This window comes from Pelophylax lessonae (assembly GCF_965119305.1).
Source record: "Pelophylax lessonae genome assembly, chromosome: 9".
NCBI lineage: Eukaryota > Metazoa > Chordata > Amphibia > Anura > Ranidae > Pelophylax > Pelophylax lessonae.
Genome location: NC_138776.1, coordinates 37,713,556 through 37,733,508, shown reverse-complemented (window position 1 = coordinate 37,733,508; position 19,953 = coordinate 37,713,556). Strand labels below are relative to the sequence as shown.

General features: G+C 45.5%; 1 protein-coding gene across 1 annotated transcript in view; it reads left to right on the top strand.

The window, feature by feature from the left end:
- LOC309563292 (homeobox protein NOBOX-like) overlaps positions 1-19,697 on the top strand; it is a gene marked incomplete at both ends in the record, with an annotated part of 34,749 nt that extends 15,052 nt beyond the window's left edge. Inside the window, 5 exons of the mRNA XM_082267696.1 lie at positions 1,797-1,987; positions 6,177-6,271; positions 14,608-14,827; positions 17,248-17,510; positions 19,306-19,697. Of these exons, the coding sequence (XP_082123822.1) occupies positions 1,797-1,987; positions 6,177-6,271; positions 14,608-14,827; positions 17,248-17,510; positions 19,306-19,697 (1,161 nt within the window). The remainder of the gene's footprint in view (positions 1-1,796; positions 1,988-6,176; positions 6,272-14,607; positions 14,828-17,247; positions 17,511-19,305) is intronic.
- Between the last annotated feature and the right edge of the window lie 256 nt (positions 19,698-19,953).

Genomic DNA, 19,953 nt, shown 5'->3' with positions numbered 1-19,953 from the left:
CCAGGTCCATTGGGGTGGAGGGGTGAACTGAGGGGCCTATAGCTGCAAATCTGGAATCTGTCTTCTATAACTGGAGAGAATGGGAAATAATACAGCAGGACAGGCTGTAATGGTTTACCACATTTATCTTTTTGTATGATAATCGTATTTAATTTTGAATATGCTTGTATCTCAATCTGTACAACCCACCGCCGGGAGAAGGAGCCTGTATATCCCCTCGATCTTATGCTGTTCATTTAACATCTAGCTCTGGCATGATTTGATCGTGTTTGCTTTGCTAAGCACTTTTTGGACTCCAGTTGTCCCGAGTGTACTGTGGATGCATCTGCCATCAGCCCCCTATGCTTGGGATACCAAGATCTATATAGGTCTCACTCTTTGAATATACAGCAGTGGTTGGGGGTTCAACTTTTTCCCTGTTTTTAAAGCAGCAAGCTTTCTGTTTTTTGATGTGCAACCAACCATAAAAGATTCCAGAACTATCCCTGATGAAGAGGTGAAAAACCTCGAAACGCGTCGGTTACTTTATCTGGACTGGATGGTTGAGTTCATTTATCTTGCACATGCCATCTATTGCTTGCTAAACTGTTTTAATCAAGATATTTTTGTTTCTTTTGGAATTTTGTATCTTTATGATAAAATTAAATTTTAAACATAATTTTTTTTGGTAATATCATTACATTGTGCCTAAAAAGTCCCACCCTCAGGGGAATCAAAATTGTTCACTTGTATCTCAATAGGGTTTTTCTCCCGGCGAGCCTAAAGCAGAACTTTTTGATTTTTTTTTTTTTTTTTTTTTTTTTCATTTTGGAAAGGGAGATTATATAACCCCTGTTGGTTAATTTTTTTGCCATCAGTGCTTCATTAGTGAGATTTACCTTCACTTCCTGTCCCATAGCCCAAAAAAGGAAGTGTGGGGAAGTTCCTGCAAATTAAGGGAATTTCTCGGTGACTCCCAGGCCTCCCTATTGGAAGATTTCCCCTTTTACTTTTCTGGGGACAACCCAAAATTTGAGATTTTCAATCACTTTAACAGTCACCAGTACAAATAGTGGGGGTGAATCTCCCTAAAGGGGACACAGACAGTGAATAATACAGACAAGGGTTCTAGTCCCTCTCCACATTGTCCAGAACTAAAGAAAAAGTTTTTGCCTTTATAGTTATAATTTAAAGTGCTTAGCGGGTGAGGCAGCCATCTTGAGAACACTTACATGAGCCAATTAACCCACCGGCATGTCTTAGGCTCGGTTGACACTACGTCGCTCCGACTTAGGGGGCGACCTGTGAAGTCGCGTGCAGCGCGACTTCGGCGCGACTTGCACGGACTTCATAAAATGAATGTCTATGCAAGTCGCTCCAGGTCGCCCCGAAGTAGTATAGGACCCTTTTTCTAAGTTGGAGCGACTTGTGTCGCTCCTATTAGAACGGCTCCTGTACTACTCAATGGACCACGACGGTGCGCGACTTGCCAGGCTGACCAAGTCGCCTGACAAGTCAAGTCGTATTAGTAGGAGTGTGGAAGGAACATGGGAGTACCTGGAATAACCCACGCAAGCACATAGAGAATATATAAACTCATAGCATGCAGGTAATGTCCTGGTCCAGATTCGTACCCGTACTACAAGGCAGAAATGCTAAGCACTAAGCCACTGTGATGCCCCTTTAAGCAGGAATTATGGAAAAAAATGCAATGGTACTAGCCTGAACATTTCACAGCTTTGCCTAGCCGCTAGTTTATGATCTACCTCTGCAACTGCTGCTGCTTCTTTTAATTTCTACATTGTCTTGGGTTCCAGGTCTGGTTCCAGAACCGGCGGGCCAAATGGCGCAAAGTGGAGAAAACGTCTCTTAAGTGTCCAAAAAAGGCCCACTCTGAGAACATAGGCCTCGGTTCCACCGCTTCAATGCAAACGCAGCCAGAAGCCGTTTCGTACGCGGTGCCTTCAGTCCATCACCAATATGGATCATTACCGGCTGCGAGAAATGGGTGAGGAGGCTTGCTGTTTGACAAAATTGTCTTATTTCAAATTTATATGGCTGGTAGAGGTTGATCCTAGTCTACATTCATTTAAATAACATGTCCCCAACAAATACCTGTACTGGTATGCGGTGGGGCTATGTGACTAAAATTTGAGGCTGTTAAATTTAGGCCTTTCGTGACCAGAGTTTACTGATGCCTAGACGTCCAAGTCAAATTTAGCGACAAAATTGGGGGTTCAATACTTTGAAAACGAAATTGCGATGCTTAAAAATATACAAAGTATATTCCACCCGCCAAGGAAGTATTATATAAAAAATGTGTATACAAATAACCTTCGTGCCTAAAAGTAAATAAATGGAATAAGCAGCTGCTGTAGAATAAAGGGTAGATTGAAAAATAAATGGTCTTATGGAAAAGGCCAAATACAGCGCTTGCTAATAAAACACTAATGGGTAACAATATCCATGCCAACCTCTGTGGTAGGTATAAACTATACCTACCTATAAACTATACCTATAAGTACAAACTCTGAGGACGTCACCGGAAGTGACGAAACGCGTCAGTTTGGACCGCGTATCGTCATTGCGTCACGTGGGTGGAACGCAAGCCGGAAGCTAGCTCGCCACTCTGCGAGGAGGACGCGCAGCCCGCACCGCTGACCACCAGTGATTTGTCGTTTTATCTGCATTTGAACCCGATATATGGGAAATAAACTATCTTAATCTTAAAAATTACTACACTATTTGGAGCCTTTTTTTCCTTTCCCTACCACACTTGGTTGTTTACCCTGGAGCCTAAAGGAGCCGTTACCAGCCCATAGGACCATAGAGGGGAAACCTATCCAGCCCAGGGAGCTATTAAGCTCGAATGGTTCTAATGCCATATGGCATATAGGACCCACAAGATCCGGTAAGTGATCCGATTTATTCACTCACACGAGGCAAGGAATCGATGATTCGGCCAATCACATCTGAGCATCTGCACCTTTTGAATTTTAAAAACTCACATTCACTGAGGACTTTATCAATATTTGAGCACTACAGTCACTGTTTATTCTGGACTATTTATATTATATTTTTGAGTATATTCGTCTTTTACCATTTTTTAATTTTATTTATATATATTTTTTTATATTATTATATTTTATATATTATTCACCAAGTCACTTATGCACATTGTGGCACCTATTTAATTATTTATTGGGAGGTTTGATGATTTACCAACATTAATTACATTTGTTCACCTGATATTTAATTATTTATACCACTATTTATTGATTGATTTATTTATACCTACCACAGAGGTTGGCATGGATATTGCTACCCATTAGTGTTTTATTAGCAAGCGCTGTATTTGGCCTTTTCCATAAGACCATTCATTTTTGAAATTGCGATGCTGTACCACCTTTCTCCTGCGCTCAGAAACAAGGCCCCTGTCCAATTCATTCCACGGAACTCACACTTGGCTTCCCAAATGGCTATGGCCTTGCTGCCCTATAAGACTGGGGTTGTCTAAAGGCACTAAAATCAAAAAAACAAACAAAGGGCGCACCGGCCTAGTGCATTAATCCTCAATAATAGGCTTTGTTAATTAAAAGTGTATATACTCACAAACAAATGTTATGAAACAGCATATCCATTCCAAACATCTGGAACAACCTGTGCCTGTGACCACTGTCCTCAATAGATTATGGCTAACGCGTTTCAAGGCATAGCCCCTTCAGAGCCACTGAAGGCTCTGAAGAAGGGGCTACTGTTAGGCACATATTTAACTCCTTGATCGCCCTAGATTTTAACCCCTCGATGACTGTAGTAATTTCTCTAGTGATGTCAGTTAGTTCCCCCCCCCCCCCCCTCCTCACTGTCGGTGTCAGATTGGCCGCCGCACTATCGTAGTCTGGTTATAAGTCGCTGATCCCCGACATAAAATAACCAAAAATTCCAGTATATATCCCATAGTTTGTAGACGCTACAGTATCTCACAAAGTGAGTACATCCCTCACATTTTTGTAAATATTTTATTCTATCTTTTCATGTGACAACACTGAAGAAATGACACTTTGCTACAATGTAAAGTAGTGAGTGTACAGCTTGTATAACAGTGTAAATTTGCTGTCCCCTCCAAAATAACTCCACTCACAACCAACATGTCTAAATCGCTGGCAATAAAAGTGAGTACACCCCTAAGTTAAAATGTCCAAATTGGGCCCAAACTGTCAATATTTTGTTGGCCACCATTATTTTTCAGCACTGCTTTAACCCTCTTGGGCATGGAGTTCACCAGAGCTTCACAGGTTGCCACTGGAGTCCTCTTCCACTCCTCTATGACACCATCAAGGAGCTGGTGGATTTAGAGACCTTACGCTCCTCCACCTTCCGTTTGAGGATGCCCCACAGATGCTCAATAGGGTTTAGGTCTGGAGACATGCTTGGCCAGTCCATCACCTTTACCTTCAGCTTCTTTAGCAAGGCAGTGGTCGTCTTGGAGGTGTGTTTGGGGTCGTTATCATGTTGGAATTCTGCCCTGCGGCCCAGTCTCCATAGGGAGGGGATCATACTCTGCTTCAGTATGTCACAGTAAATGTTGGCATTCATGGTTCCCCCAATGAACTGTAGCTCCCCAGTGCCGGCAGCACTCATGCAGCCCCAGACCATGACACTCCCACCACCATGTTGACTGTAGGCAAGAGACACTTGTCTTTGTACTCCTCACCTGGTTGCCGCCACACACGCTTGACATCATCTGAACCATATAAGTTTATTTTGGTCCCATCAGACCACAGTACATGGTTCCAGTAATCCATGTCCTTAGTCTGCTTGTCTTCATCAAACTGTTTTCGGGCTTTCTTGTGCATCCTCTTTAGAAGAGGCTTCCTTCTGGGACATGCAGACAAATTTGATGCAGTGTGCGGCGTATGGTCTGAGCACTGACAGGCGGACCCCCCCCCCCCCCTTTCAACCTCTGCAGCACTGGTGGCAGCACTCATACATCTATTTTCCAAAGACAACCTCTGGATATAACGCTGAGCACGTGCACTCAACTTCTTTGTTGACCATGCAGAGGCCTATTCTGAGTGGAACCTGTCCTGTTAAACCTCTATATGGTCTTGGCCACTGTGCTGCAGCTCAGTTTCAGGGTTCATTGTTCTTGGCAATCTTCTTATAGCCTAGGCCAGTGATTTAGACATTTTCACTTAGGGCTCTTTCACGCACTGTGTCCGTCAAACGGACTCCATTTTTCTCTGAGCAGGAGAATTACAGCTGTTCTCCTCACTGTGTGTGGAGACACAGCTGTCACAGCCCCATAGATCTTTATGGGGGAATCGGATGGGAACGGACCGTCAGTCCGTTCTCATCCGATCCCATCCGCTAGACGCATGGAAAATAGGGTTTCTATCCGTCCAGATTTGGCGGAGCTGATGTCAGCTGACATGTCTCCACTGACATTCGATGCCCCATAGAGATGCATGGGGGGACCATTCAGATCCGCCAAAAAAATGAACAGGTGGATCTGAACGGTCCGCCTGTGTGAAAGGGGCCTTAGGAGTGTACTCCCTTTTGTTGCCAGCGGTTTAGACATTAATGGCTGTGTGTTGAGTTATTTTGAGAGGACAGCAAATTTACACTGTTATACAAGCTGTACACTCACTACTTTACATTGTAGAAAAGTGTCATTTCTTCAGTGTTGTCACATGAAAAGATATGATAAAATATTTACAAAAATGTGAGGGGTGTACTCACAGTTGTGAGATACTGTATAACTTTCAGCTAAACTAATCAATATACACTTAGGCTCCATTCACACCTATTGGGATTTTTTCTACCAAAGACATGTAGCAGAATACATTTTGGCCAAAGTTTATCAATTCTTTTTTCATGGAATATTTTTATTTTTTTAGAGCAGAAGGTAAAAAAAAATATATATATTATTATTATTATTATTATTATTATTATTTTTTTTTTTTGTTCAAAATTGTCTGTCCTTTTTTCATTTATATAGTAAAAAAACAAAATAAATACCATCAAAATAAAGCTCTAATTTGTGTGCAAAAAAATTATATAAATTTTGTTTGGGTACAGCGTTGCAAAGTAAGGCAGTGCCCCATAGCCTGGTCATGAAGGGGGTAAAACCTTCCGAAGCTGAAGTTGTTAACAATTATTTTTTTCTCTCTCCCTCCATCTTCTGCCACCTATAGGATGTCCATTGTTTCGGGAAGTCTTCTTCATAGATCTCATTCTATGGATGTGTCTCAACATAGCACCTCCTGTGGTTCAAGCAGCAGTAGTTCAGGTCAGTTCAAGGGCCACCAGGGGGCTCCACTGCTGAAATTATTTGACATGGTGGATTGGTGGTTAGCATTGTTGTCTTGTAACAATGGAAGCATGGGTTCAGACCCACCCAAAGCTGTATGTGTGGAACATTTATTTTATTTACAAATTACACATTTTTTTTTCTAGATGCATGGAGCCCTGATGTCTAACCTGTTGTGTGAGGCCCATTCATTACCCTTGGTATTTACTGTGTGGCCCTCTGACCCCACCAGGGAGTAGAAAGTGTAATCCTTGCCTAAGTGGCTACTCATCAAACATTTATTTTTCTGAAAGCATAGAGCCCTAGTGTCCAACCTGTGGCCTGAAGGCCCCATGTGACGCTGGTATTTACTTTGTGGTCCTTGGGCCCCACCAGGCAGTAGACAGTGTATTGCTTGCCTAGGTGCCCATTTTTTAGGAACCTGTCTCTGACATTTTCCCAGGCTCCAACCTCACCACTTCTGCAGTCTTCAACAATCATCTATTCTCAGCGGTCACCAACCAGTGGTCTGGGAACCACTGATGGTCCACAAGAAAATTTTGGTAGTCCCCACCCAGGGGTTCTGTCACAAATCAATATTGTGGCGGATGTATAACGACCACTGTTTTTTTTTTCAAGTGTTATGACAATACTGTCAGGGCTCATTCATACCTGATGCCTGTAGTTCCAGCTCCTGTGAACTCAGTTGGAGGCGCCGGGCGTAGTGCTAAGAGCAGGAGGTAAAGAATAAGGGGACTTTCAATGGCAGTGCTGATCAGACTGTAGGAGGGAGCATGGAGCTCGAGAACATGACTGGATGAGGAGGCGCGATCCAATGATGAGTGTGTGTAAGGCAGCAGTGTGATCCAGGGGGGAGGGGGACAGAGAGAAGGAGCATTGTGTGTGTATAGGGCAGCCGTGTGTTCCAGGGGGAGGGGGCAGAGAGAAGGAGCATTGTGTGTGTGTGTATAGGGCAGCAGTGTTATGCAGGGGGAGGGGGCAGAGAGCCAGAACAATGTTTTTGTGTGTAAAAGGCAGCAGTGTTATCCAGGGTGAGGGGGGCAGCGAGACGTAGCAGTGTGTTTTGGGCAGCAGTGTAATCCAGGGAGAGGGGGGCAAAGAGCGGGAGCATTGTGTGTGTATAAGACAGCCGTGTGATCCAGGAGGAGGGGGGACAGATAGCCAGGACATTGTGTGAATAAGGCAGCCATGTGATCGAGGGGGAGGGGGGCAGAGAGCTGGAGCATTGTGTGTGTGTGTGTATAAGGCAGCAGTGTGATCCAGGGAGAGGGGAGCAGAGAGCTGGAGCATTGCGTGTAAAAGGCAGCAGTGTGATCCAGAGAGGGGGGGGGCAGAGAGCTGGATCATTGTGTGTATAAGGCAGCCGTGTGATCCAGGGAGAGGGGGGTAGAGAGCCGGAGCATTGTGTGTATGAGGCAGCAGCATGATACATGGGGAGGGGGGCAGATAGCTGGAGCATTGTGTGTATAAGGCAGCTGTGTGATCCCGGGGGAGGGTTGGCAGAGAGCTGGAGCATTGTGTGTGTGTGTGTGTGTATAAGGCAGCAGTGTGATCCAGGGAGAGGGGAGCAGAGAGCCAGAGCATTGCGTGTAAAAGGCAGCAGTGTGATCCAGAGAGTGGGGGGCAGAGAGCTGGATCATTGTGTGTATAAGGCAGTCGTGTGATCCAGGGAGAGGGGGGCAGAGAGCCGGAGCATTGTGTGTATGAGGCAGCAGCGTGATACATGGGGAGGGGGCAGATAGCTGGAGCATTGTGTGTGTATAAGGCAGCAGTGTGATCCAGGTAGAGGGGAGCAGAGAGCCAGAGCATTGCATGTAAAAGGCAGCAGTGTGATCCAGAGATGGGGGGGGGGGGGGCAGAGAGCTGGATCATTGTGTGTATAAGGCAGCCGTGTGATCCAGGGAGAGGGAGGCAGAGAGCCGGAGCATTGTGTGTATGAGGCAGCAGCGTGATACATGGGGAGGGGGGCAGATAGCTGGAGCATTGTGTGTATAAGGCAGCAGTGTGATCCAGAGAGAGGGGGGGCAGAGAGCTTGAGCATTGTGTGTGTATAAGGCAGCTGTGTGATCCAGGGGGAGGGGGGGCAGAGAGCTGGAGCATTGCGTGTAAAAGGCAGCAGTGTGATCCAGAGAGGGTGGGGCAGAGAGCTGGATCATTGTGTGTATAAGGCAGCAGTGTGATCCAGGGAGAGGGGGGCAGAGAGCTGGAGTATTGTGTGTGTGTGTGTATAAGGCAGGAGCGTGATACATGGAGAGGGGGGCAGATAGCAGAAGCATTGTGTATCTAAGGCATGTAAAATTCATGTTAGTTGGATTCATAATTGTGAGTTTCGTGGTCCATGAGGTCCGAACAGTTGGCGACCACTGTCCTTTAGCATAGCTTCAGACTCTGACCATCTACTGTAATATGTCCAGTCTCTGACCATATTGTACTGTATATATTATTTATTAGTGCTTTACATATTGTACATTCACATTAGTCCCTTCCCTCCAGAAGCTTACAGTTCCTATCGTACATACACACATACATACATACATATGCCATCATCCCCAAGAAACTAGGACAAAAAACAAGGGGTAGTAGAGGCCAAGAGAGGACTCAAGAAAGCAGGACTATACCGGTATAACTGGTGGTTGCAGGGATACAAATACAACACACATATAATATTATAGGAGTGTTGTATTTGTATCCCTGCAACCACCAGTTATGCCGGTATAGTCCTGCTTTCTTGGGTCCTCTCTTGGCCTCTACTACCCCTTGTTTTTTGCCATACATTGGGGCCAGTTTGGACAGGAGCTAATTAACCTACCAGCATGTCTTTTAGAATGTAGGAGGAATACGGAGCACCTGGAGGAAACCAACACAAACACAGAGAAAACATACAAATTCCATGCAGATATAGTCTAGAAGATGCAAAATTATAGAACCGGCTATTGTAATTTTTTTTTTTTTTTTTGTTTAAGTTGAGGCTCCTGGGTGATCAATGTGATCCTTGCCTGCACTACTTAAAGTGATTCTAAAGTCTTCTTTTTTTTTTTTTTTAGTTAAAAATAACAAACATGTAATACTTCCCTCCTCTGTGCAGTTTGTTTTGCACAGAGCAGCCCGGATCCTTCTCTTCTCGGGTTCCTCGTTGGCGCTTCTGGCCCCTCCCTCTTGTTGAGTGCCCCCACAGCAAGCAGCTTGTTATGGGGGCACCTGAGCCGGGCAGCTGCTCTGTGTGTCCTTTCAGACACGGACCTGTGGTCTGGCCCTGACCCCTTTCTCTTCTCATTGGCTGGCTGACTGACTTTGATTGACAGCAGCAGGAGCCAATGCTGCTGTCTCAGCCAATGAGGAGGGGAGTCCTGGGCAGCCGAGACACTGCTGCATCCTCGTTGGATCTAGATGGGCTCAGGTAAGTATTAGGGGGGCTGCTACACCCAGAAGGTTTTTTTTTTATCTTCATGCATAGAATGCATTCAGATAAGAAAAACCTTCTGCCCTTACAACCCCTTTAAATATGAATCGCAGACCTAAAAGAAGCATGCAGTCAGTTAGGTATGAAAAGTCTTAGGGCCAGTTCACACCATAGAAACGTAGTCCAGATGTGTTCCAGATACGTTTCTGCATGCGCATTTTAGATGCGTTTCAGTGCATTTGTGGTGTGTTTTTGATGCAGTCCAATGCATTTTTTCCCCCTCCTTTTTTTTCTTAACCTTAAAAAAGGACATGTGTGTGTTCCAGTGCGTTTTAGGTGCGTTCCAATGCATTTTTGATGCGTTTTACAGCGTTCCAAAGCAGGAAAAATGCAGCATGTTCTACTTTTTTTTTTTTTCTGGAACACACTGGAACTGCAAGCACTGGTGTAAACGATGCCATTGGAAACCAAATAACCTACTTTGCTTGAAAAAATGTACTGCACTGCATGTAGTGTGAACTGGCCCTAAATGAGGACATGTATATTCCAGTGTGTTTCTTATGCATTCTAGTACCGTTCAGTGCAGGAAAAATGCTCTCCTATTACCTTGCAATGCAGGGGTGGTGTTGTCACACTTGCATGTGCATGGCTGCTGAGCTTTTTGCAGGCTTCCATGCTTTCCAAATAAAATGCAAAAAAAACTCACAGAAGGGTGCAAACCACCAGTGCATTAACAGAGATTTATTTAAAAAATAAAAGTGTAGACGAAAAAAAAAGGGGGATCTAAAAGCGTAAAACATCACAAGATGTATCCAATTAAGAAGCCGATAACTTGACCACTATGCTTGCGAGCTGATGCGTTTCAGGGGCGCACCCTCTTCGTCAGAGCTCTGAACCATGCTTTCCATAGCAAACCTTCAAAGATTCAGATGAATGAAGGCTATCCATGGCAATAGTGCTGCTCACAATTCCTAGTGAGGTACAGTGGCGTACCTAAAGCATTTGGCACTCGGGGCGGATCCTATATCTGGCCACCCCCACCCGTCTCTCTAATCACAGTGCTCCCATTTGCACTTTCTGCCTCCCCTGCATAGTCCTACATCCGGCATAAACAGATGGCTAATACTAATAGCAATGTGTTTAAGTTTGAGTAAAAGATTGGAGACATGCTACAGGAGATGGTCAGAGACTGGAGACATGCTACTGGAGATGGTCAGAGACTGGAGACATGCTACAGGAGATGGTCAGAGACTGGAGACATGCTACTGGAGATGGTCAGAGACTGGAGACATGCTACTGGAGATGGTCAGAGACTGGAGACATGCTACTGGAGATGGTCAGAGACTGGAGACATGCTACTGGAGATGGTCCGAGACCGCGGACATTCTACAGTAGATGGTCAGAGACTGCGGACATTCTACAGTAGATGGTCAGAGACTAAGGACATGCTACAGTAGATGGTCAGAGACTAAGGACATGATACAGAAGATATAATCAGAGACGTCTGACGTGATACAAGAGATGGTTAGAGACTGAAGACATGATAGAAAATAGAAGAGCACTAGGGGGGGCCGGAGAGCACAGGGGAACCAGTGAGCACTGGAGGAGCTGAAGGGCACGAGGGGGGGGGGGGCTAGAGAGAATTAAGAGAGGGGGGTTGGAAAGCGCGGGGGTGGAGAGCACGAGGGGGGCAAAAAGCACTAGGGGGCAGGGGGATGGAGAGCTTGGGGGGGGGGGACTGGAGATCACTGAGGGGGGGGAGCCAGGGAGCACAGGGGGGTGGAGGGCACAGGGGAAGCCAGAGAGCATGGGGGGCTGAAAAACCACTGTGGGAAGCTGAAGAGCACTAGGGGGGGCTGAAGAGCACTTGGGGGGGGGGGGGTGCTGGACAGCACTGGGGTGCTAGCAATAGAAGTTGGATAGGAGGAGCAGTGTGGCAGCTATATAGAGGAGTTGATCTTTCCATATTCCTCCTGCAGCCGCTGAATGCCTGCAGGAGGGAGAGGAGGAGACTCAGGCATTCAGCATATGGAAAGATCAATTCCTCTATATGTAGCTGCCCCACCGTCCCTCCTATTCAGGCACACAGGGAGGCTGCTCGGACACTCGCCTTCTTCGCGTCCCCTGTGAGCAGTGCGGACTGAAGGAGGTGCTACTGCAGCTGCCTTCACAGGAAGATGCGGGCCAGCCCTGCGTCGTCGGCAGGCACCCCTGAGCGGAGCCGCCCTGACACCCCCCCCCCCCCCCCAGTGCGTGGCACCTGGGGCGGGCCACCCCTCTGCACCCTCCGTTGGTATGCCACTGGTGAGGTAAGCCAATAGGGGTGAGCAACGGACGTGACCATTTGCTATTTATTCTTGGCACACACAGGCCTGACCTAGCACTGACCTGGTCACATGACCACTTGGAACAACTACAAAAAAATAAGAATATGACTTATTGGGGGGGATTTACTGCAGGCAAATACAGTGCATCCGTAAAGTATTTACAACGCTTCACTTTCTCCACATTTTGTTTTGTTACAGCCTTATTCAAAAATGGATTAAATTCATTATTTTCCTCAAAATTCTCAAAATGATACCCCATAATGACAACATGAAAGAAGTTTGTTTTGAAATCTTTGCAAATTTAAAAAAACGTAAAAACTTAAAAAATCCGATGTGCAAGGCTCGTACACACGGTAAGAAATTCGGGCGAATATTTTCATCTAAAGAATTTTCATACAATTTTCGTAAAGTGTGTACACCACTTTCGACAGCCGATTTCTGAATTTTCATATGAAAATTCTCGAATGGACAAACTCCAAAATTTTTCTCGTATGGGAAAAGATGAATGATTTTTGTTTAATGTGTACCATTTTCGTACGATTTTTGAACAAGAAAAACTAGAAAAGAAAGACTGCGCATGATCAGAAACAATAAACAACCAAAAAAAAGCCTTTGTCGTACAAGAATTTTTGTATGAATTTTCGTCCATCTGTTCCGATTTGCTGTGAAACAACGAGGAAAATCAGACTATTGTTTGCCCGGTTTTCTTATAGTGTGTACCCCACTTACCCCACCAAGTATTCACAGCCTTTGCCATGACACTCAGAGTTGAGCTCAGGTGCATCCTGTTTCCCCACTGATCATCCTTGAGCTGTTTCTACAACTTGATTGGAGTCCACCTGTGGTAAATTCAGTTGATTGGACATGATTTGGAAAGGCACCCACCTGTCTATATATGGTCCCACAGTTAACAGTGCATGTCAGAGCACAAACCAAGCCATGAAGTCCAAGGAATTTTCTGTAGACCTCCAAGACAGGATTGTATGGAGACACAGATCTGGAGAAGGGTACAGAAAAATGCCTGCATTGAAGGTCCCAATGAGCACAGTGGCCTCCATCATCTGTAAATGGATAAAGTTTGGATCCACCAGGACTCTTTCTAGAACAGGCCACCTGGGCAAACTGAGCAATCCGGGAAGAAGGGCCTTAGTCATGGAGGTGACCAAGAACCCAATGGTCACTTTGACAGAGCCCCAGCATTTCTCTGTGGAGAGAGGAGAACCTTCTAGAAGAATAACCATCTCTGCAGCACTCCCCCAATCAGGTCTGTATGGTAGAGTGGCCAGACGAAAGCCACTCCTCAGTAAAAGGCCCATGGGACAGCCCACCTGGAGTTTGCCAAAACCTGAAGGGCTTTCAGACCATCAGAAACAAAATTCTCTGGTAAAACAAAGGTTGAACTCTTTGGCCTGAATGACAAGCGTCATGTCTGGAGGAAATCATTCATCGCTCATCACCTGGCCAATACCATCCCTACAGTGAAGCATGGTGGTGGCAGCATCATGCTTTGGGGATGTTTTTCAGTGGCAGGAACTGGGAGACTTGTCAGGCTCGAGGGAAAGATAAATGCAGCAATGTACAGAGACATCCTGTATGAAAACCTGCTCCAGAGCGCTCTGGACATCAGACAGGGACGAATGTTCATCTTCCAACAGGACAACAACCCTAAGCACACAGCCAAGATAAAAAAAAGGAGTGGCTACAGGACAACTCTGTGAATTTCCTTGAGTGGCCGAGCCAGAGCCCAGACTGGAACCCGATCGAACATCTCTGGAGAGATCTGAAAATGGCTGTGCGCGACTCTCCTCATCCAACCTGATGGAGCTTGAGAGGTCTTGCAAAGAAGAATGGAAGAAACTGCCCCAAAATAGGTGTGCCAAGCTTTTAGCATCATACTCAAAAAGACTTGAGGCTGTAATTGGTGCCAAAGGTGCTTCAACAAACTATTGAGCAAAGGCTGTAAATACTTATGTACATGGTATTTTTTTTTTTTTAATAAATTTACAAAGATTTCAAACAAACTTCTTTCACGTTGTCATTATGGGGTATCATTTGTAGAATTGTGAGGAAAATAATTAATTTAATCCATTTTGGAATAAGGCTGTAACATAACAAAATGTGGAAAAAGTGAAACGCTGTGAATACTTTCCGGATGCACTGTAGACTGTACAGTTTGCAAGTGCAGTTGCTCCAGAGCTTAGTAAATGCAGTAAAGCTTGGCTGACCTCCATCATCCAATCGTATACAAGCAAAAATGCTGTTTTTTTTTATTTTTTCTTGTTTTTTTTTTTTTTATAATTTTCTTTGCACCTGATTGGGTATTCTTTGCAAAGTGAAGCTTCAACTCCTTTACTAATCTCTGGAGGTACTGCACTTGCAAAGTTCATAATCTTATTTGCCTTTAGTAAATCAACGTCCTGAAGTCGAAGAACACACAGGGTTCACCAATTATTGTTTGTAATTTTTTGGGGTATAAAGGAAACACTGACCCCTTCTCCGCAGACATATTCTATACATGGAACCTGCTGCTGCCTTGACAAATATCTAAAAATGATGAAGTTTGACTTAATGACATTTTTTTTTCCCAGTGTCCAGTTTAGGGTCACCTGGAGCCATCTGTCTGCCGTCATCCCGGGAGTATCCTCCTACGTTCCATAGCCCTCCGCCTCTGCGGCGTGTTGGCCTGCCTATGTCCATGACCTTTAACCCCAGCCGTCACATGGTTCCGCTTATGCTGGATACGCCGGAGAGTTCCTGTACCCCATCACCGTCTACTGATGGTGATATCTTCTCTTATAATATTCAGGAGTATGTATGTCTTTCTGTCTATGCATGTCTTTATCAGTACAGAATGCTGAGATTGCTTTCACTGATCAGGCTTCAGTTAGATGAAATCTTATTGGCTCTTTGATTCACGGTTTTAAAGCCTAAGTTTGGTTTATTTTTTTTTAAAAAGTGCAAGGGGTGGTACTCGTATTTAATGAGGCGTGTCCCTTGTGTTGGTGCTGTCTGTCCTAATTGAAATCTTTCATCCTCCTCCCCCTCCCATACCCGCAGTGGGTAATTTTTTGGTGCTGCGGGGGTTAATCCAAGCTGCTGGACCTGTTCTAGGCACTTGTCAAAAGCGCTAACTGTGCATGCCCTATATGTCTTCCTCCTCTATTCATAGAAGCTGTACTGTGAAAAGTGCTCTATGAATAGAGGACAAGCAGATGAATGAAAGGTTTACCTCCTCCATTCATAGAGCGATTTTCATTGATGGAAGCTATATAGTACACCTATGAATGGAGGAGGACATAATGGGCGGGCATAGTCAGCACTTTTGATGAGCGAGCGCCTGTGACAAGGTCATACCCCGCAGCATCAAAAGATTACCACTGCTGGAAAAAGGTTGGAGGAAAAAAGATTTCAACTAGGACAGCCAGCACAAGAAACACTTTTGGTCAAATGTCCCTTTTTGATGATTAAAAAAAAAATAAATAAACAATGTAAAAATATGTTGACATTTCAAAATTTTAATTTTCAATATTTTTAAATCTGCAAATTTCATTAATTAAAGCAGAGCTTCACCCAAACGGGGAGGTTTCCGCTTGTTTGCCCCCCTCCACTGCCACATTTGGCACCCTATGGGGCTGCGGCTATCTGAACAGGACGTTCCGCCCTCCCTCCTGCCCCCGCAGTCTTCTGGGATACATCACAGGTCCCAGAAGTCTATGGGATCACTTACAAGGCTCGGCGTGACTCGTGCATGCGCAGTTGGAAACAGGCTGTGAAGCCGCAAGGCTTCACTACCTGTTTCCCTTACTAGAGATGCCGGCGCCTGCACCCAAAGCCAATTGAAGAATCTGTTTGGGTGGGGACATTGCAGGATCTCTGGACAGGTAAGTGTCGTTAATAGTCAGCAGCTACAGTGTTTGTAGCTGCTGACTTTGAATTTTTTGGGGGGAACCTAGAGCTCCTCTTAAAAAATCCCTGGTGATCCTCAAATGGAGGTCCTTGTTTAGGCAACTTCTGTTAAAGGGTGACCATGCTAATTTTTTACCTCTGTTGTCATTAGGGATGATCTGGGTAGGTTCAGCAAACTCTCCCGAACTCTACCAAATTTTGAATTCTGAATCCAAACTCCATTGAAATGAATGGAAGCCGAATCTTAGAAATTAGTTCTGGTCATTTTCTAGGTGAATAGGCAAGGCATTGTTAAACAAATGGCATCAGGGACTGGGCATCTGGGCATTGCCAATCCCCCAGCCGGGGGGGGAAGTGACATTAATAATGTTGATAATTGACATTATCCTGCCACATTGTGAGGCTCTTATAGCCACAAAGAGGAGCCAACTCTATGTTGATTCCCGTTGTTTTGGAATGAGATGTCCAACAAGCTCCTATAGGTGTGATAGTCAAACTTTTGATCATAAAGCGTACTTTGCCATAGGTAAAGCTTGGTTGGCTACCCTGCTGGATTCTTATGTCTTGTAGAGAGAGAGATCTCTTGGTGAAAGCTCCCTGCCATAATTTCTAACTCTCTTTCTGCCCAATGTGTGGTGTTGAGTTTTCCCAGTGACTTCTTACATTTTCCACAATGTAAAATAAATTAAAGATCCAATGGGGAGAGAGGAAGCCCATTGCAAGTATTCATTATGAGGTATACAATGAGTCACATAAAGAGTTAACAGTAAAAACCCAACCTAGGTTCCAATCCCACTTCACTCTATCAACAGCTATAGAGGAAAAAAAAGTCCATCCATCCAAAAAAGTTATTTCAAACTTGTGGATAGAGTTTTGGGAAGACCTATTTCTGTTCGCAGCTCTATAACATGGTTGTTGACCAGTTTGGTGTGGAGGAACTAGTGTAGCCTGCACAGAACCCTGACCTCAGCCCTATATAACACCTTCAGACTTTTGAATACAAATGCCGATTGGAAGCCAGGTCTCCTCATCCAAGCATAGTACCTGACCTTGCAAATGTTCTTTTGGCTGAAGGAGTACAAATCCTGCAGACACATTCCTAAACCTTATGGCAACCTTCCTAGAAGAGTGGAGGCTGTTGTAGCCACACATGGGGCCAACTCTATATGAATGCTCATAGTTTCCAAACGGGATGTCCAACAAGCTCATATAGGTGTAATGGTCAGCTATTCACAAACATTCACCAAATAATGTATCAATCTAGTGAATGAATTTAGGTATTCCATAAGTGATAAAGTTCTTACCACTGATTTTCCCTGCAGATCCCCAATGGCAGAGACGATGGGGCCACCTATGAGATATGGACCGCACTACTATCACCAGCATAACCAAATGGGGCACTACCAAATGCTCCAATATACACAGTACCAGAGAGTCCCAGTACACAGCCTTACCCCAACCTCTCCAAAAGACACAACCTTCCTCGCTGTTCCGACCAATAACACGGGAGTACTAGCCTATGGAACCTCTGGAACTTTCCTGCAGAGTCGACCAGGGGGACATATTGTGCTTCAACAAGGCTCAGGTATGGTCAGAGGGCTGTAGATGGATTTCTTGTTATTGTATGCAGTAGAAGATTTGCATTTTCTTCTCCATTCAAGTAAAATAAAAATTAAAGAAAAATATTGCTGGAGTTAGATTTTTGGAACATATGTAGGCTTTTGAAAGACTTTCAGCCTTTGGTGCCTTAAAGTAGTATTAGATCCTCAGCGGTTTTTAGCGTAATGTATTGAGCACAATGAACTATTTGTTTTAAATTCTTACCCCTGCACTTGCAGTTTACAGCCCTTTACTCATTGTATGCGTTTTTGGAAATGCATGAATGAGCTTGAACTCCCTTAATCTGTGTATGGTGGAGACTTGCAGAGCATGGGCACGTGGATGAGTTGGCTCAATTGGAAATAAGTTGGCCAAGTTGGGAGCATGAAATTGTCCAAAATATCTTGGTATGCTGACGCCTTAAGAGTTCCCTTCACTGGAACTAAGGGGCCAAGCCCAACTCCTGATAAACAACCCCACACCATAATCCCCCCTCCACCAAATGATTTGGACCAGTGCACAAAGCAAGGGCTATAAATACATTGATGAGCGAGTTTGGGGTGGAGGAACTTGACTGGCCTGCACAGAGTCCTGACCTCAACCCGATAGAACACCTTTTTGGATGAATTAGAGAGGAGACTGCGAGCCAGGCCTTCTCATCCAACATAAGTGCCTGACCTCACAAATGTGCTTCTGGCAGAATGGTCAAACATTCCGATAAACACTCCTAAACCTTGTGGACAGCCTTCCCAGAAGAGCTGAAGCTGTTATAGCTGAAAAGGGTGGGCCCACTCAATCTTGAACCCTACAGACTAAGACTGGGATGCCATTAAAGTTCATGTGCGTGTAAAGGCAGGTGTCCCAATACTTTTGGTAATATAGTGTATGCGCCTATTTGGTGTAAACAGGGCTGCTATTAGAAATCACGGGGGGCCCTGTACAGCCTTCCTATCCGCTCTCCATCCTGAAGTGCCAACCCCTCCCAACAGTAGAGATGATCAGTGTGGTGGGGAGCATCCACTAAAACAGATCTCCTGTATTCCCGAGCCCCCCCCCCCCGCGGCTGCTTAAGTGCCGGTTCACACTTATGCGATGCGGGAAGGCTGCGAATTCGCAGCCTGTTCCCGCATCGCAAACGCACCCCTGGCAGTTCACACTGCCATATGCGATACTCTGGGGGTGTCAATGAAATGTTAACGACACCCCCAGTTTGATCGCATATCGCAGTGCGATCTCTACAGTTCGCACAGGATCGGATCGCACAAGTGTGAACCACTGTGCGATCCGATACTGATGCGGCTGCAAAAAAGGGTCCTGTGCGTCTTTGCTGCGGGTGCAGTGCGAATTTAGCCATACAAAGTGTATGGCTGAACTCGCACTGCACAGCCGATCGCATGTAATGAAGGAGCAGTGGCTCCGACATTACATGCGATCGCCGCAGCCGCACATATGTGAACCGGCACTAAAGCTGGTGGGAGGGGAAGGAGATGACGCTGGCCTTTAGCTGCTGCAGAGAGAGCCAAACGGACAATCCGGTTCCTGTAAACCTCCCGTGCACCCCACCCGCACTGGTCACCACCCTCCTGTCCATTATCCAGTACCTGCTGCTGCCCAGGGCCCCCTGCTGAACTGATGAGGTCTGTACAGGAGCACTGTGGGTACCCCCTATCGGCGGCCCTGGGTGTAACCATTTTAGACAAACTGAAAATGCAATGCATAAAATGACCATCTGAGATAAGCAGCCCCTTCTTATATTTCTACAGGTGGTCACCTTTCCACAGGTGGTCCAGTCTATCAGTCTTCTCCATGGAATGACATGTATGTACAAGGTGCTCCATTCCAGTGCTCTCACCCCCAGATGGGGGGAACACGTGGTATTCCTGACCAGCCCAGTTGCCCGCAGCCTGCACCCCACCCGTCGCAGCATCAGGAACCTGAACCAACCGCTGAGCCCTCCACCAGTGAAACTGCTGAGAGCACTGACCGTGAGTTACATTCTCATTTTCTAAAGAGTGTAGAATTGTCTGCATTTGACCTGAAAAGGACACTTGTTAAAAATATTACCTCCCATCCATTACTCAATTACAGCCATTACTCAATTACAGCCTTGCAATTTTTCTGTTCACCACTGCTGCCTGCCACCATCTTGCCTTTGACAGTGCCTGTCACATGACTGAGAAAGTAATGTTCCTACTCCTCTTAGTGTCCACCAATGGAGGAAGAAGCTGCAGGACAGATGGAAGGTCTACTTGCTTTGGCCTCTGATGGTTCTAGAGGTGGGAGCCTTGTGCTTCCAGCTCTGCCAGGAGGCACAGTGATGCTACCCATACTTTCCAGAAGTGATGGAGGCCAGAACTGAGAGAGGCTAAGTTTTGGGGGGCCAGGAATATGCAGAGAAAGGCGCTTCTAAGTGCAGTATGTCAGCAATT